General features: G+C 36.6%; 1 protein-coding gene across 1 annotated transcript in view; it reads right to left on the bottom strand.

Annotated features, from left to right (window-relative positions):
• Positions 1-812: 812 nt before the first annotated feature.
• Positions 813-15,478, bottom strand: part of LOC145692587 (uncharacterized) — an 81,531-nt gene continuing 66,865 nt past the window's right edge. The window contains exons 7-9 of the mRNA XM_081767906.1: positions 5,909-6,188; positions 2,062-2,146; positions 813-981 (exon numbers count right to left, since the gene is read on the bottom strand). Of these exons, the coding sequence (XP_081624032.1) occupies positions 813-981; positions 2,062-2,146; positions 5,909-6,188 (534 nt within the window). The remainder of the gene's footprint in view (positions 982-2,061; positions 2,147-5,908; positions 6,189-15,478) is intronic.

Genomic DNA, 15,478 nt, shown 5'->3' with positions numbered 1-15,478 from the left:
AACGTAGGGTAAGTTTGGGTGAATTCGGACAGTTCTTATGTTCCTTTCCTTTACTGCTAAACAAAAATATCCAATACTTCGTCATATTATTTAATGATATGTTGGTATGCATGCACAAATGAAATAGTTTTCCTGGAATGTCATGTGAAGAAATAAAAAATAAATTTCTGAAAGTTGACAAAATATTTGATTTACAAATTTGCAATGGTGAATTCAAACAGTAGGTTGTCGTTTCCGGACACTGAAGTTTAAAGTGAGATACATAGATGATAGGTATATTTTAGCTTACTATCTTGTTACACTAACATTTTAACATGATAAATACATACAAATTACTAACATAACAATCTGTATACTAATTACTGATGAAATTGTAAGCTAAATGCACAGTAGTGTAACTATAACTATAGTGTTTAATCATTAAACATTTGTTTCCATTAGAACTACATTGTACTACTATTTTTTCTTCTAACAACTTTATTATAAGTAAAATTTATATGTTTGTAGTGAGACTAGCATTTATTTTTCTTGCGTTAATGACGTCTGCTAGTTTCGTCAAGCACTAGTCATAATTCAGACACATCGTGCACATACAAAACACAGTTCCTTATCACCATCCACAAATCTTTCATGAAACCAGGTCTTACACGCAGTACAGGACACCCAGGAAATATATTTGCTTGATGATGGTGCGTAATAATTCTTCCCAAAAAATCCACAGTTGTTCTCTCCCATACCTTAAATTGTGTTTGAGAAGACACATTGAAACAAACTGCGTTTCATGATACTTAATATTTTAGCTATGCCTGACCTTAGGGATATGGGTTTCCGAGAAACAACGGCAGAAAAAGATTGAAACTGTTTAACTGAGAACTCTGAAGACGATTCAGACTTGTTTGAGGATGAGTCTGACGACACAGAAGAGGAATTGTTTCCTGCTGCTGGTATATCATCTTCATTCGGCAAAAGAAATTCATGTTCCTGAATTTATTGAGGATCAAATAAGAATATACCAGATAATGTAGCCATTCAGTAGTGTGGAATTTCTGAGCACAATATGATTAGCATTTTGTAATTTAGTTATGTTGGTAGATCCTAAAATAATTTTATGGCTTTTTCTGGTGATCCTTTGGACTGTATTTATGGCAAAAATGAGCAGACGCTAGATATAAGGAACAGACCTCTCACGTACTATTTCACACTTATAAACGTGAAAAGCGAGAGAGAAGAGAGCGTTCTGAATCCTTTTACTTCATTAACTACATTGTCTGGATTCACCTTATTAAAATAAAAGTGTTCGAATTTACCCTTTCCCAAACGTCCGGGTTCGCCCATTTTGACCACTATAAAGTTGTGCACTCTTTGAGCAGGAGCGCGCAAAGTAATGGAATTCTTCCAATGTGCAACGAGTAAAGTAAGGTCTTCGCTTCGATATGTGTATTACTTAATCATTTGCTGAAAACCTCTCTTGTGTGATACTTTAACATATTCCACTAAAAAGTTACATCAGGTCAAAAAACGTGCATGAACTTACTTGTATCCTCTTTTTCCTCCACCATCGAAACTACATACAACAGTCTTTGCACTTCCTACTAAGCATTGAACTATAGGAAGGTACGGTGCTTCAAATAGGCGTCACAACAAGTCTCCACATTACACATGCGGAGAGCAGTATCATCGTAAGCTTAGGATGCCTCGATTCAGCGACTGTCAGGAATCACCCAAACTTACTATATTTGTTTTATTAACCACAGTATGAACTATTTCTATGTGAAATCGTAATTGTGAATCAAACAATTTCACATTCAAACAACATTATAGCCATGGGATGCATGGGTTGACAATATTATTCATACCAGAAGTTTGTATTAGATATATTTATCCCTATAATCCAATTTCGTCTTTATATACATATATTTACAAATTTTAAAAATCCTAATTACATATTTGCTTATAAACTAATAACATTTTAAAGCCATACAAAAATTAAATTATTATAAAATAATACTATTAATATTAAGGCTTTAAAGTTTACAAATAGAATATTAGTTTTGTACTTACTCCCCTTTACCAATAATGTTTAATACATAGTTTTCGTCGATACAACGAGGATAACAGATACAATCTTCTTCTTCCAGTTCGTTTGCTGCAAAAGGAAAACATAATAATTTTAAAAAATTGCATTTTAAATACAGAGTAAATAAATATATAAATACGAACAGAATGCTTGTTCTTCAGTGGAGGATAATAAGATATATGGGAATATGAATGCTATATACAGTTTTTGTCTAGATCCAAGTAGTTGTCAATTGAAATTTGATTTTTCTAACTTTGTTCGCCCCAGTATTTACAAGATAGGTTTATATGATGTACGTGTTCAAAAATTGTTGTCACTAAAATGGATAAAAAGTCATTAGACCAGTTTTTAGATAATTCCTCTAATCCCTAAATATTTATTATACAAGTACATACGATGTCAAATCCGTGTCCTAAAAGTTCCTCCTTAAACACAAAGTCGGAACAATTTCTTCGTTGCTATTAATTTGCATCCTATGAACAGAAATTTCGACAAGAAAACCAACCTTCACGATTCTACCATTATCGATAGTAATGCCAGCAAATTACCTGGTTGTATGAGACATTCAAATTGTGTAATAATAATGAAAGATATTTCTCAATAGTCCCACTTACGTCCCGAAGAAGAATCATTCAAACTTCCGTGTTAAAAAAAATCAACTTCCTAAACCAGGAATATGCAATCTCTTCTGATCTCTTAATTTTGTAACTTTAATCTTATACCTACTCTTGGATCTGATGGAAAAGGTATGCAAAAATTAAATCGACTGTGACCTAACGGTTTTAGAGATTGCGAAAGACTTATAACAGTTCTAGCCTCCTTGCATTCCCTTGTAGTGAACTTCATCATATCTGTTGGCTAGTATTAAGTGAGTAAATGTGTACGTCGCAAGTGTCATTTAGCTATAGACATTGGTTGGTATCTCTGATTTTTCTTATAGTCTACTCTAAAACAAATTTGAACACTTCCTTAGTATTAGGCAACTCTCAAAGCCGAAATTCGTGGATATAAAATTTCTTAATATAAATTTAATGTGGGACTCAATTACACTCATTTTAGATATTGTAACTAGCTCTCTCAGTATTTTAAATTTGGTAAGAATACTATGAAATCTTTACCTTTTAACAATATCGTACGCCTTTGAGAAATCAACAAACAATTGATGTATCGAAGAATACCATTCTCATTTGTTCTGGAGTATTTGACGAAGGATATATAACAGGTAGATAGATAGTGGATATGTTTCATCTTAATCTGAATTGATTATCTTCAAAAATTCCATTTGCGCGTGGAGTTAAACTTGTAAACACACACAAAAAAAATTCATAGCGCGCTTTAAGAAGAGAGATGCCTTATTTCAACCAGTGTTTCCTTATTTATTTAAAGTTTTAATAATGATTGAAGCTTTTCAGTCTTGTGACGATTGATCCTCGTTTCAAATGAGGATAAATAGTTTGTGCATTACGTTCTAAAGCTTGTCCCTTCCTGCTAAAATTAACTAAGCAGGGAATTTGCGATTGCCTAATTTCTGTATACTAAATACTATTTTAGTTCAGTTGGTATCTGCAATATACGTTTTCCTTGTATGTATTCCATTGTTTCAAAAATTATGTCGTTTTGGTTGCATGGTGTGAAAACTGTGAGAACTGTGTCCTCCGCTTTCTTTAATATTTTACCGGCCAGGTTTTTTACCGTCCTCAAATTTCTTGATTCTTTTATATATGTCATGAAAAATTTGTTATATAATATTGACCTAGAGTTCAGGAACTTTAGCTTTCAAAAATATTTTATGATAAGCAGTTACTGAGTTCGCACCGGCTATAAAGTACTATTTTTCAAGATATGAATTACAGTAAACGATTACAACGATCAACATCCTTTTAATTAGTATGCTATGTAAGACGTAGTCACACATATCAAGTGATCATCTTAACGTCACGTTCAGCAGCGAGACTATATTAGTCGTGGACCTACCAGTTATCATACAATCAGAATCACATGAACTCCCGTCGGGAATCGAGCCAGGTTCTCCTTCGCAAAGGGAGAATGGCTTATCCACGAAAGAGCTCAGTTTTTGTTATCAATTCACTTATAAATTACCAAATGACCTTACACTTAACAGGAAAAAACTGGCGTGGTGGGCCAAGCAAACTTGTTTGATGGATATAATTGAAATTGTTCTCTCGTGAGTTACGTTCAACGATCTGTTGAAACATGTCGATGATCATGCACAACACAAAATACCGAAAGCAAGTACCATCGAATCTCACACAGTAAGGTTTACAACTGCCACTTAGCATACCTCCGTCACTCTTCAGACTTACCTAAATATGCACACTTCAGATTAAAACTTATGCACCGACGTCTTCTTCATAAAAATGGTTAAAAGTTCGGAAGAGTATTTCTTCTTTACTGCATGAACTTTGCCATCATTTTTACCAACTAACCGTTACTAAGTTTATGAAATCCTTCTCCGTACATTCACACCAAAGTTGATAAAATAATATGTATCACAGTCTTTCCCATATATGTAAAACTTAATAATATTGTACTCAAAATAAATAGCATAAACCACAACATACAACACTAAATACTAAGTCTAACGAAATAATTATTATATGATATTTATCTAAATAAATTATATTTGTTATGCAAGTGTTCTTTTACTCTTTGTACTTCGCGCATTATTACAATATTTCTTACTAGGACTTATTTTTCGAGGCATGTATTTCGTAGAGGAATTCCTCAAGTAAAATATAGAAAATGGGTAGTAGCTCTGAATATATTAAAACAGACAACTATCTTAAAGTTCAGTTTTCCTATCCTGCGTTTGCAGATATAAACAAGAAAATGTGTGTATAATATTAGATATCAGCTCAGTAGAAATTACGTGTAATATTTTCAAGGGTAAACTTCTTAATCTCACGAAAAATTCTCTTCTTTAAGTAACAATTCCTGGTTTGGATTATGAAACCTCTTTTACCAACAACTATATACTGAAGTATTAACAGCTTATCTTGGGATCAAATCACTTGTGCTCCCACCTAATACCAATCAGAGGTACTTCCGGTGCAAATTGTAAGCATTTCTTCATGACTTTGTTCATATTTTAAAATAGCATTTTTAATTATCAATTATAATGTTGTTAAAGATGAGTTTAATATTAAAATGAATGTATTTTATTTCTTTTGATAAACATGTATACCTGACCATACCTTATATTACTTACCATTAAAGTTCTCCGAAATACATACTAATCCTTCGTGGTCACACTCCTTATAAATTCCTGAAATAATTTTGTGTCTCAGTTAGTGTGGGTAGACAAAAATCTGAGCAGTATACAGACGAAATAGATAGATAACAAAATTGTTTATTGTACTGAATATGCTACTACAAGTTTACATCGAAAATATTGATAACAACGAAACATGCCATTATTGTCACATACGTTTCTCGAATATTTAATCAGTCATGTATTAAGTTCTTTTCTTACCGAATAATACTAATCGAAATGATCTGCAAGACTATGAGTCTATATGCCTCGAAGTGCTAAATATGCTATGGTAATGCCACTAAAATAATTATTAAAACAACATGGGAAAAAAATCTAATTTCAAATGTTCCTAGGAGTACTACACAATAGACACTATAAACAAAATACGACTTTATGCATTCTTACTGTTAGGCTATTAATAGCTTTATTTATCAAGTGACGAAACATAATACCTCTGTCGCATTATTCCAAAACTTCAAGAATGATCTTCGAAATGATAGAATTATCTAAATCGCATACTCGTAAGTTACAATGATCATCCAACTTATGACACTTACCAGTTGAATATAACAAATGCGGGGTACAGCTACAATATTTCATTGCGCTTTGAAATTTGCATTGCAGTCTGCATGCACCTCTGCTATATATGGGAGAAACGTCTAACTGTTTTTCCTTCGGCCAAATGCACTTTCGTTGCTTTACACTAAGATCTTTAACTTCTGGAGTGCTTAAACTTGGATAAAGGTCAAACATAAAGAACGCACTTTTTTCACCTCCATCATGTTCATATTCATTTTTGTTCGCCTGTGGGAATTCTTCTGCTGATATTAAGAACACCTGTAAAAATTAACGTTGTATAGTAAACATATTAATTTTAACTCTAAATCAATGTTTGATGTTTGAGGATAGTGTGTTGGAATAGTAACTATATAGTAGTAATCCGCTGGCAGCGATATCTATATTTATATACAAGATATCTCAAAAATTCCCTGACATACGGAAAATATCAGAGTTACAACAAAATGGAAGAGGGGAATCCATCTGCAAATACGATGTTTTCAATCTAAAGTGAAGGAATTTTTAAGTTGCACGAAACTTTTGAGCTGCAGACACTTTATGCGCAAAATGTTAAATGAAAATGCAATGTTGCCAATAAGGTGGACCCACAACTTAAGTGAATGAAGTGGCTATCTTTTACGCTAACTCTTCGAAGGCCAGACCCCATTTCAAACATGCCCCAAACATGATTCGTCGGCAAGTTAGCTAAAGGAAGTCACTTCATTCACTTATTTTGTGGGCCCATTTAAAAGACATCGTTGCATTTTCATATAAAATTGGTCGCAAAAGAGTGTACCGCTCAAACGGCTCATCGGAATTTAAAAATTTCTCCACTTTGGATTGAAAATATAATATTTGGAGACTGTTTCTTCTCTTGCACTTTGTTGTAGCTCTGCTAATAACAGAGTTACCCTATGTCACGGAACCTTTGAGACATCCTATATATATATATAGGGTGTTTCAAAACAAAACACCGTCAACGTTTGGGAGGTGATTCCTTACACCAAGAAAAGGTGAAAAGTATAGACCAACCTGGGTGCACAAATGATTCCTTTCGGGGTTATAGGCTGGCCAAAACTTGAAAAAATGAAGTTTAAAGGTTCACAGTTCCCAAACTATGGGACCTAGAGTAGTCAGCTTTATTTAGGAACTAGTATGAGCCCTATCTAAATATCCATGTTTGAGAATCCTGTGATAATTCCGTAACAATTCTACTAGAGGTGGTTTGTGACTACTTCAAATTATAAGACCGTAGCCAAACTCCCTCTCTAAAATAGTTGTCTGGGTACCTTAGGATTCTCAAACATGTATTTTTGGATAGTCAATATATTATTGACTAAGTACAGTCTTTACTCTACTACAGTAGGTTTTATAGTTTCGGAGCTTTGGGCCTTTGAATTTCATTTTTTCATTTTTGCGGTAGCCTTTAACTCCGAAAGGAAGCATTTGTTCACCCAAGTGGGTCTATATTCTTCATCTTACCTTGACGTCAGATATCAGTCCCAAATGTTGTCGGTGTTGTTTTGAAACACCCTATATATATATATATACAGAGGTTTGATTAATTCGTGGGTCAATTTCATTTGTGCACTGTGCAAAACTGGTAGGAGGTAAAGCCGTGCAGTTTGGTGTAACATTAGACGAAGGACAAAAGTTTTGTTTTGACGTAGGAGCATGTCACTTGTTCTAAAAATTGAAGAGATATAAAGTCAAAGGTCAAATTTCTTTTTTTCCTTATGGGGACGAAATTGTAAATTCTGAAAGAACCTCAAAAAACGTAAATCGAAGTTGTAACAAATAAAAAGCTGTATGGTATGATTCTACGTTGCAAGCCCACAAAATATGCGTCAATCAAGTGCCAAGGTCAGAGGTCACGGTCAGATCAAGGTCACTGATCACCTTGAGAACACATTTGAATACACTGAAAACAACGCAATGTCCGTACCAAATCTTGTTAAACACCAAAATGAGTAAGCAGAACAAGCAAAGAACATTCAACAGTAGTATGAGGTCAAAGGTCACAGGCAAATACAAGGTATAATGTCAACGACAAAAATCAAATGGTCGCTGGGAAAACAGCAGTTGTTATAATAAAAGTGCATGTTGAAGGACGAAGGAAAACAGTTAAACAATCAAGGAACAACCCGTACTACGCTCAGGTCAAAGGTCATAGGCAAATCCAAAGGCAAAGGTCAACCACAAAAGTCAAATTTATTTCTAGAGAAACGTAAGCACAATGTGTGTGTGCTAAACACTGCGTTCTTTATAGTCTCGGAAATGCACTACTTTATCTAGCATGATCACCAATGATCATTCTTGAAGATTTAGTGTCACTTGGCTAAACTGTATTTCACTTACTCTACATGCCCGCCACAGTGGGCTAAGCACAGATTGAATTTGTGATTCACCTGCTTAGTGACCACTTTCTCAAGCATGGTAGGAGTGATGTACCCAACAGTACGTTCGATTTCTTGCCTTAGTTCTTCAACAGATGTGAGTGTGTTTCAGAAAATCCCAAAAAAAATGCCACACGGTAACAAGTCGAGACTTCTTGGTGGCCATTGCACTTCACTTCCCATAGAGATCACACACTGTTTAAGTCGTTCCCTCAGAAAAGTCATTGTTGCATTTGCACAATCTTTGGGAGTACCATCTTCTGATACCACATTTCATGATTATCATTCATGCTCAGAGATCCAACTCCGGGGAAGGAAACTCACTTAACATACGCTAACATGCTCGTGTCGCATATTCGTTGAAGAACAAGGGACCAATGATTTGCGTTGACCTGATAACCATCCATACCATTACACGAATCTGATCAATGGAACCGTCACTGCGAACACGTGGTAGAGAATGAGGCCAATATCGAGCATGATAAGACAAAACGGAACCATTAACAAAAAATTTTGCTTCGTCTGCCAGAAGTAATTGGAATAAGAACTTGGAGTTTTTGTTCAACTTATCAATGAACCAATTACAAAATAACACACGCTCACCGTAGCCTTCTTCTCGCAGTCCCTGAACCCCCCTGATTTTCTACTTTTTAATTAAATTGTTTTTAACAGTTTACTTAAGGTTGACTTATTAACAACAACTGCAAAACTATGACGTGTCAGAGATTTTTAAGGGGATTGAAGAATAGATACATCTACTTCCCTTTTCTTCCTCGGAGTCGTTACTGTTACGTTTCTACCAGGACTTTTCCACGTGAATAGGTGCTTTGTATGAAAGAAGTTACTGCGAAGCTGTTTATAGAGACGATATATCTGAGTGTTCCTTATGAAAACGTTCCACTCTGTGTGAACTCTTCATTGTGTAGCTGAAGCAGATTTACCACGCTGAAAATACCACTCCACTAAATCTGCTCGTTGTTCTGCCAATAAAGAATTGATTGCAATGCGCTTCTTGTCTGAGTTACGACCAAACCAACTAAAAAAGATACAATTCGAGTGTAGACACAAAATGTCTGTCTCGTGGTTTGTAATTATATAACTTTAACTGCACTTAACTGATTAATGTTAACACGAGTGGCGTCTCTAAGACTATCCCCAAATGGTGTTCTCTATCAGCGGCTGAGGCAGCCACGCCTACTATTGTCAAGATCCCTCGCGATGCCATCCTGTTTGTAGCTCTTTCATCACGCTTGCAACTTTACCGTACACCAAACGGAAATGTTATACTATATTGTTCACCTGTTTTCCTTCGTCCTTCAACATGAATTCTACAATAACAACTAGTGTTTTCTCAACGACTAATTGATTTTTGTGGTTGACCTTTGATCTTGTATTTGCCCGTGACCTTTGACCTCATACTACTATTGAATGTTCCTTGCTTGTTGCGCTGCTTCATTTTTATGTTTAACATGATTTGATACGGACATTGCGTTGTTTTCAGTGTATTCAAATGGGTTCTAGAGATGATCTGTGACCTTGATCTGACCATGACCTCTGACCTAGACACTTGATTGACCCATATTTAGTCGATTTGCGACGTAGAATCATAACATGCACCTTTTTCTTTGTTACCACTTCGATTTAAGTTTTTTTCAGGCTCTTTCAGAATTTACCATAAGGAAAAAAGTCGATATTTGACTTTGCCTCTATAACTCTTCATTTTTTAGTACAAGTGGCATGCCTCTATGGCGAAACAAAACTGATGTCCTTCGTGTAAAGTTACACCTAACTTCACTGCTTTATCTCCTACCAGTTTTGCACAGAGCACAAATTAAATTGACACACGAATTAATTAACCCTCTGTATATACGGTGATTACGTGATGCTGTGCATAGCTCAGAGGGATGAAAGATGATGCCAATGTAGCAATTTAAGGATAGGAACAAATATCCGTAAATGCAACGTTTTGAAGAAAGGGGCCTCCGACAATTTGTTGCAAAGGTACAAAAATGGCCATAACTCGAAGAGGAAATGTCGAAATAAGGTCCGGTCAAAGGCAGTGCGCATTCTGTTAACCTGCAGATTCCATTAATGTTTGAATGCATTGAAACCAAGAGAAGTGCAATGGAAGTCCTCAAAGAAATATAGGATATTTCCAAGTTTTGCAACAAACATGCGACGAGAAATTGGTAGCTGTGTTCAGTACAGATGTTACCGGTAGTCATGATGCCACTGGCTTAATTATGCGCTGAACATAGTAGTATGCTGCGAAAGAAAGAGGTACGTATGTGATGGCGACTGTGCACGGAGGAAAGCCGGAGAGGGAGGTTAGGCAATCACAAAAGAAGGAATCCGACGTGAAGAAGTACTACTAGCACATGCGAAAGTACAATAGTTAAATGGTATTAGTGTGAAAGAGAGCAGTAGCAAGACATCCCGCGCAGGCGAACACAAATGATTCTGGGAAGCCGGTTCTGTGTGAAACATCATATGTGTGAGGGAAGCGTAAAATGAGATAATAAAGATAGCTCCAATTTCACCTGGGCATCGTACAAAATGGAGGCGAATACATTGGCACACAGCACAGAACAAAGCTATTAGACACTGCTCGTAAGCCAAACAAAATAAATTCTAACGTCTAAACATCGTAAATATACCGAAATAAAACACAGAGACTGTACGTATTATGTGCAGTTTCACTGTAAATATGGAAAATTAAGTCCCCTGGCGTTGATGCATGCATAACAGCGTCGGGAAAAGCTTTGCCGTACACTCGCAAATATCTCTGAAATGGTTCGGATGATGCCACTGGCAGCGAGGATGTGTGCCAGGAGGTCCTCTTCGCTCTCTACAGAAGTTTCGTAGATAAGACTTTTCATGTAGCCCCAAGAAAGGAAATCATTTGGGATTATGTCCGGGCCATGCAACAGGACTTTCTCGCCCGATCCATCTATCTAGGATATTTAATCGAGATAAGGACGAGCAACAGCAGGAAAGTGGGCTGGTGCTTCGTCATGATGAAATAACATTTGCTGTCGAACAACAAGCGGGACAGTTTCTAATAGTCCTGGAAGAGCATGCTGCAGAAACTCTGCGTACACTGGTGCACTTAATCGTGGAGGAAGAAGATAGATGCCTAGGTAAGAAGTCACCAACGATGCCTGCCCAAATGATAACTGCAAATTTCTCTTGATGGCCAAGTATAATTGTTGCGTTAGGGTTTTCGGCTTCCCACACGTGACTATTACGACTATTAAACAACCGTCTCTGGTAAAACAGGTTTCATCGGAGAATAATACCAAGGCATAAAACAGAGGATTGGCCACACAGCACTGCACAAGCCATTCACAAAATACGTTACGAGAGTCGAAATCAGCTACAGTCAGTCTTTACTCTCTTTGTGGGTGGTAAAGATGCATTTCCTGTTCATGTAGTACCTTCCAAACAGTAATGTATGCCACATCTGTGTCATGTGATATGGCCCAAGTGCTTGTTGAAGGTTGCCCCTCCACACGCTCAAGCACCTCTTCTTCGCAGACAGGCATCCTAGTAGTTCTGTGTCCCCTGCGGTCGTGCAATAGTTGTACCAAATGTCCCGTTTTCTGCGAACGCTGGAAAACGCACGAGAACACACAACACGTGAAATGTCTCCTTTGCTGAAATCGTGCATAATATAACATCTCCGCTTAAAGTTTGTTACCATTCTCCATTAAATATAGAAAAAACATATCTGCAAGCTCATCAAACACACACTCCATTGCACTGAAAAGACAGTTCACATTAACTACAACCGGACGAACACGACACAAGTCTATCAACACTAAAGAACTCAAAACACGCTTTATCAACAATATTTGATGAAACAACTCACAGGCAAATGACTGCTGCTGCGGTAGACACGACAATCTTTCGAACTGCAGTAGAGAGGGCGTGCTTACATTCGTGCCATCATTGGTGTCGATTGCACGCCGTCTACAGGCCCTTTACTTACTCTCCCTATGTTTGTCTCGTTTCAAACAGAAAATGTGTCCACAACTATTACATGTAAAAAAATAGATGAATCACTTGCTTTGTCGATACACGCGATAAACATCATCTGTAACTTTTGCTTTGCATTAGCGTAATTTCAAGTAGACCAACATGCACCTAACCAGAATCATTTGTCTTCGTCGGCGGAGAGTTGAAGTGGATCAGTGGCCGTGGATCACGTAAGACAAGTTTGAGCGTAGATCGCTGGGTTGTGACTCATTTCGATGACGCAAGAATCACAACGGACTAACACTAACCAAAGACGTGACGCAAACCACAATGACACAAGACGCACCAGGAGAACTGAACCACTCGTACAATATTGAATTCGTGGCTCAGACTAGGTCAGTAGATTTATATGTAATGATCGGTCAGGGTAGATACGGTGTGTGGTGGATCAGTAGATCTTGAATCGTGGGTCACGTTTTCGTTGACCAATTTCACCTCTGCGCGGTACATTTACTGCCGTCCTGCTAGGCACTCTTTCACACTCCTACCATATAATTATTGTACTGTCGCATGTACTTCTTCATCTCGGATTTCTTTTCAGATTGGCCACCCTCACTCTCCATCTTCCCCACGTACACGGTCACCATCACGTAAATACCACTTACTTTCAAAACTTACTATTGTGTTCAGCTCATAATTAAGATAGTGGCATCATGACTATCCGAAACATCTGTACTGAACACAGTTACCAATTTCACGTGGCAAGGTTGCATGTTTGTTGCAGATCTTCGAAATATCCTATATTTCTTTGAGTGCTACCCTTAAGCAGCCCCTGCTTTCAACTTATCCCAACGTTAAGTAAATATACAGGTAAAACTGGTGCACACTGTCTTTGACCTTACCGTAATCCGATATTTCGTTCAAGTTATGGTTATTTTTGTCCGTTTTATCAAATTGTCGGAGACTCCTATCTCTAAAACGACACATTCCCGGACAGTTGTTTCTATACTTAAATTGCTCCTTTGGCATCATCTTTTATCCCTCTGAGTTTTGCACAGCAACACTGAAACACCGACAGAGAGAGCGTTTCAAAACAACACCGAAAACGTTTGTGAAATGATTCCTGACACCAAGATAAGAAAAAATATAGACCATCCTGGGTGCACAAATGCTTCCTTTCGAAGTTATTGGATGCAGCAAACATGAAAAAAATGAACTTTAGATGCCCATAGCTCCAAAGCTATGGGAGCTACCGCCATCGGGTAAGACTACACTTAAGAACTGACATATGGGTTTTCCAAATATTCAAGTTTCAGAATCCTACTTCAACAATAATTTTTATTGAGGTAGTTAAAGAGCACTTCAGATTATATGCCCTTAGCCAAACTCCCTGTATAAATATTGTTGCGTGAGTACCTCGGGATTCTGAAACATGTATTATGATTTTATTGATATCATTTATATCGGGGGGACTGTATATCGACCTATTTGGCACTACTCATATTTAAAAGGCACAGAGCTGTGAATGACTAAAGGAAACCAATGATATTGAGAATATAATAAATCATACAATTTGAACTATCCAGTTACGAAAATAAGTTTAAAAAATGAATATGGTTTAATTTTCCTTGAAAACAATTTCCAAAGCGTGGTCGTTGTATTCTAGTTAAAAGCAAAGCTAAAAACACTGCTCGGAGAACTAAAGCTAATGACGTCAGAAGTCAATTCTCTACCTCAGACCTCTATAGAACCTTCTTCTTCTCTCAGACCTCTATAAAAGAACGCCAGTCGATCCTGAGGACCAGCAGTTCAATGTGGCACCTGATTAGAAGCTAGTCTGCAGAAGCATTCGGATCGACATCGCGAGGTCTGGTTAATAAGTACCAATTAGCAAAGCGACATATAGCTTTCAATGCTGTACAAGAGCCATGACAAAGATATGGACCTAAAGTATGTTAGAGTACCTCAGATGCCATGATACTAAGACTTGGCTGAGGCTACTCCACCCAACTGGGCGTTAATTAAACCAACTTTCCCAAAACCAACTTTCTTTTCCCTGAGATTTCCTTCTTGGCTTCGGCATTGCCAAATAATCGCTCTCATGTTATTTAATCATCGAATATTGCAACTTAAGGTTATGACCAGTCTATCATGTGTTAACTTCCGTGTTAATTTATTAGTCCTTTTGTCTTTATTATGAGGTTTGGAGTAGAACTTGTATTCGAGAACTTACTCTGTAATGTAATGTATCCTCCTTTGTTTTATAATAAATTATCTTTTTCAATAAATAACATTATCATCTATACTTAGTTCATACCCTATGACCTAAGGTCTACAATAAAAGTGTTTACGACAGAAACAATGTACTGGTACCGATTTCCCTAATGCCTAGCTTGTGATGACAATCGTCCCTGACACACTTTCTTCAAACGAAGTACCCATTATTTTGTCTCTAGATCCAAAACCAGCAAGCTAATGAATACATTCTTGCTTCAGAAAAATAAAAATTTTATTCTAAAGCGTCAGCTGAACGAAATAGAAGAAATTTAAGAACACCGTACTAGACTTCTTTCTAATGCATAGAAAATTATCAAACCATGTAAAAGAATTTTCCTAAATCGAAGCTCTCTCTAGATAAGATACCTTGCAATTCCTATTATCGATTCCATGTTGTGTGATAAGATCACACGACGAAATGTAACGTCACAGGCGGGTTGGTGAGTTTACGCTGGGCATGAACCGGCTGATATCCCATATAACGTAATAGAGTTTTGGATTGGGACGTGAAAAAAGCGGGAAAAATTCCCTACATACATCTCCTACCAGAAGAGTGATAGTAATGGAAGCAAATCAAAAAAGAGGAACTAGAACATCAAGAATAAATAGATAGATATGGGTAAGAGTGACTTTAGGTCTACAAGAGAAGGATTCTGAGGCCAAATTTTATGCAGAAGTGTTATCAAAAATGTTGTCACCATGCAAGTGAGAAAATAAGAAGGGAAAGAAGAAATGAATAATATCACATACACACAGTTTACAAATAAATTAATATACATTATTTTAATAAATTAACGGTGTTGGTAAATATTGTTGTAAATCAAAATAACATCAGAGTCAGAATTCGTTTAGGTTAATCATAGAAAACTTCTTTGTCTTACTATTCACGAATATAATTTATTCAGGTTTAAGTTTGCT

This window comes from Thermobia domestica, chromosome 8 (assembly GCF_964235325.1).
Source record: "Thermobia domestica chromosome 8, izTheDome1.hap1.1, whole genome shotgun sequence".
NCBI lineage: Eukaryota > Metazoa > Arthropoda > Insecta > Zygentoma > Lepismatidae > Thermobia > Thermobia domestica.
This window is presented reverse-complemented; position numbering and strand designations above follow the sequence as displayed.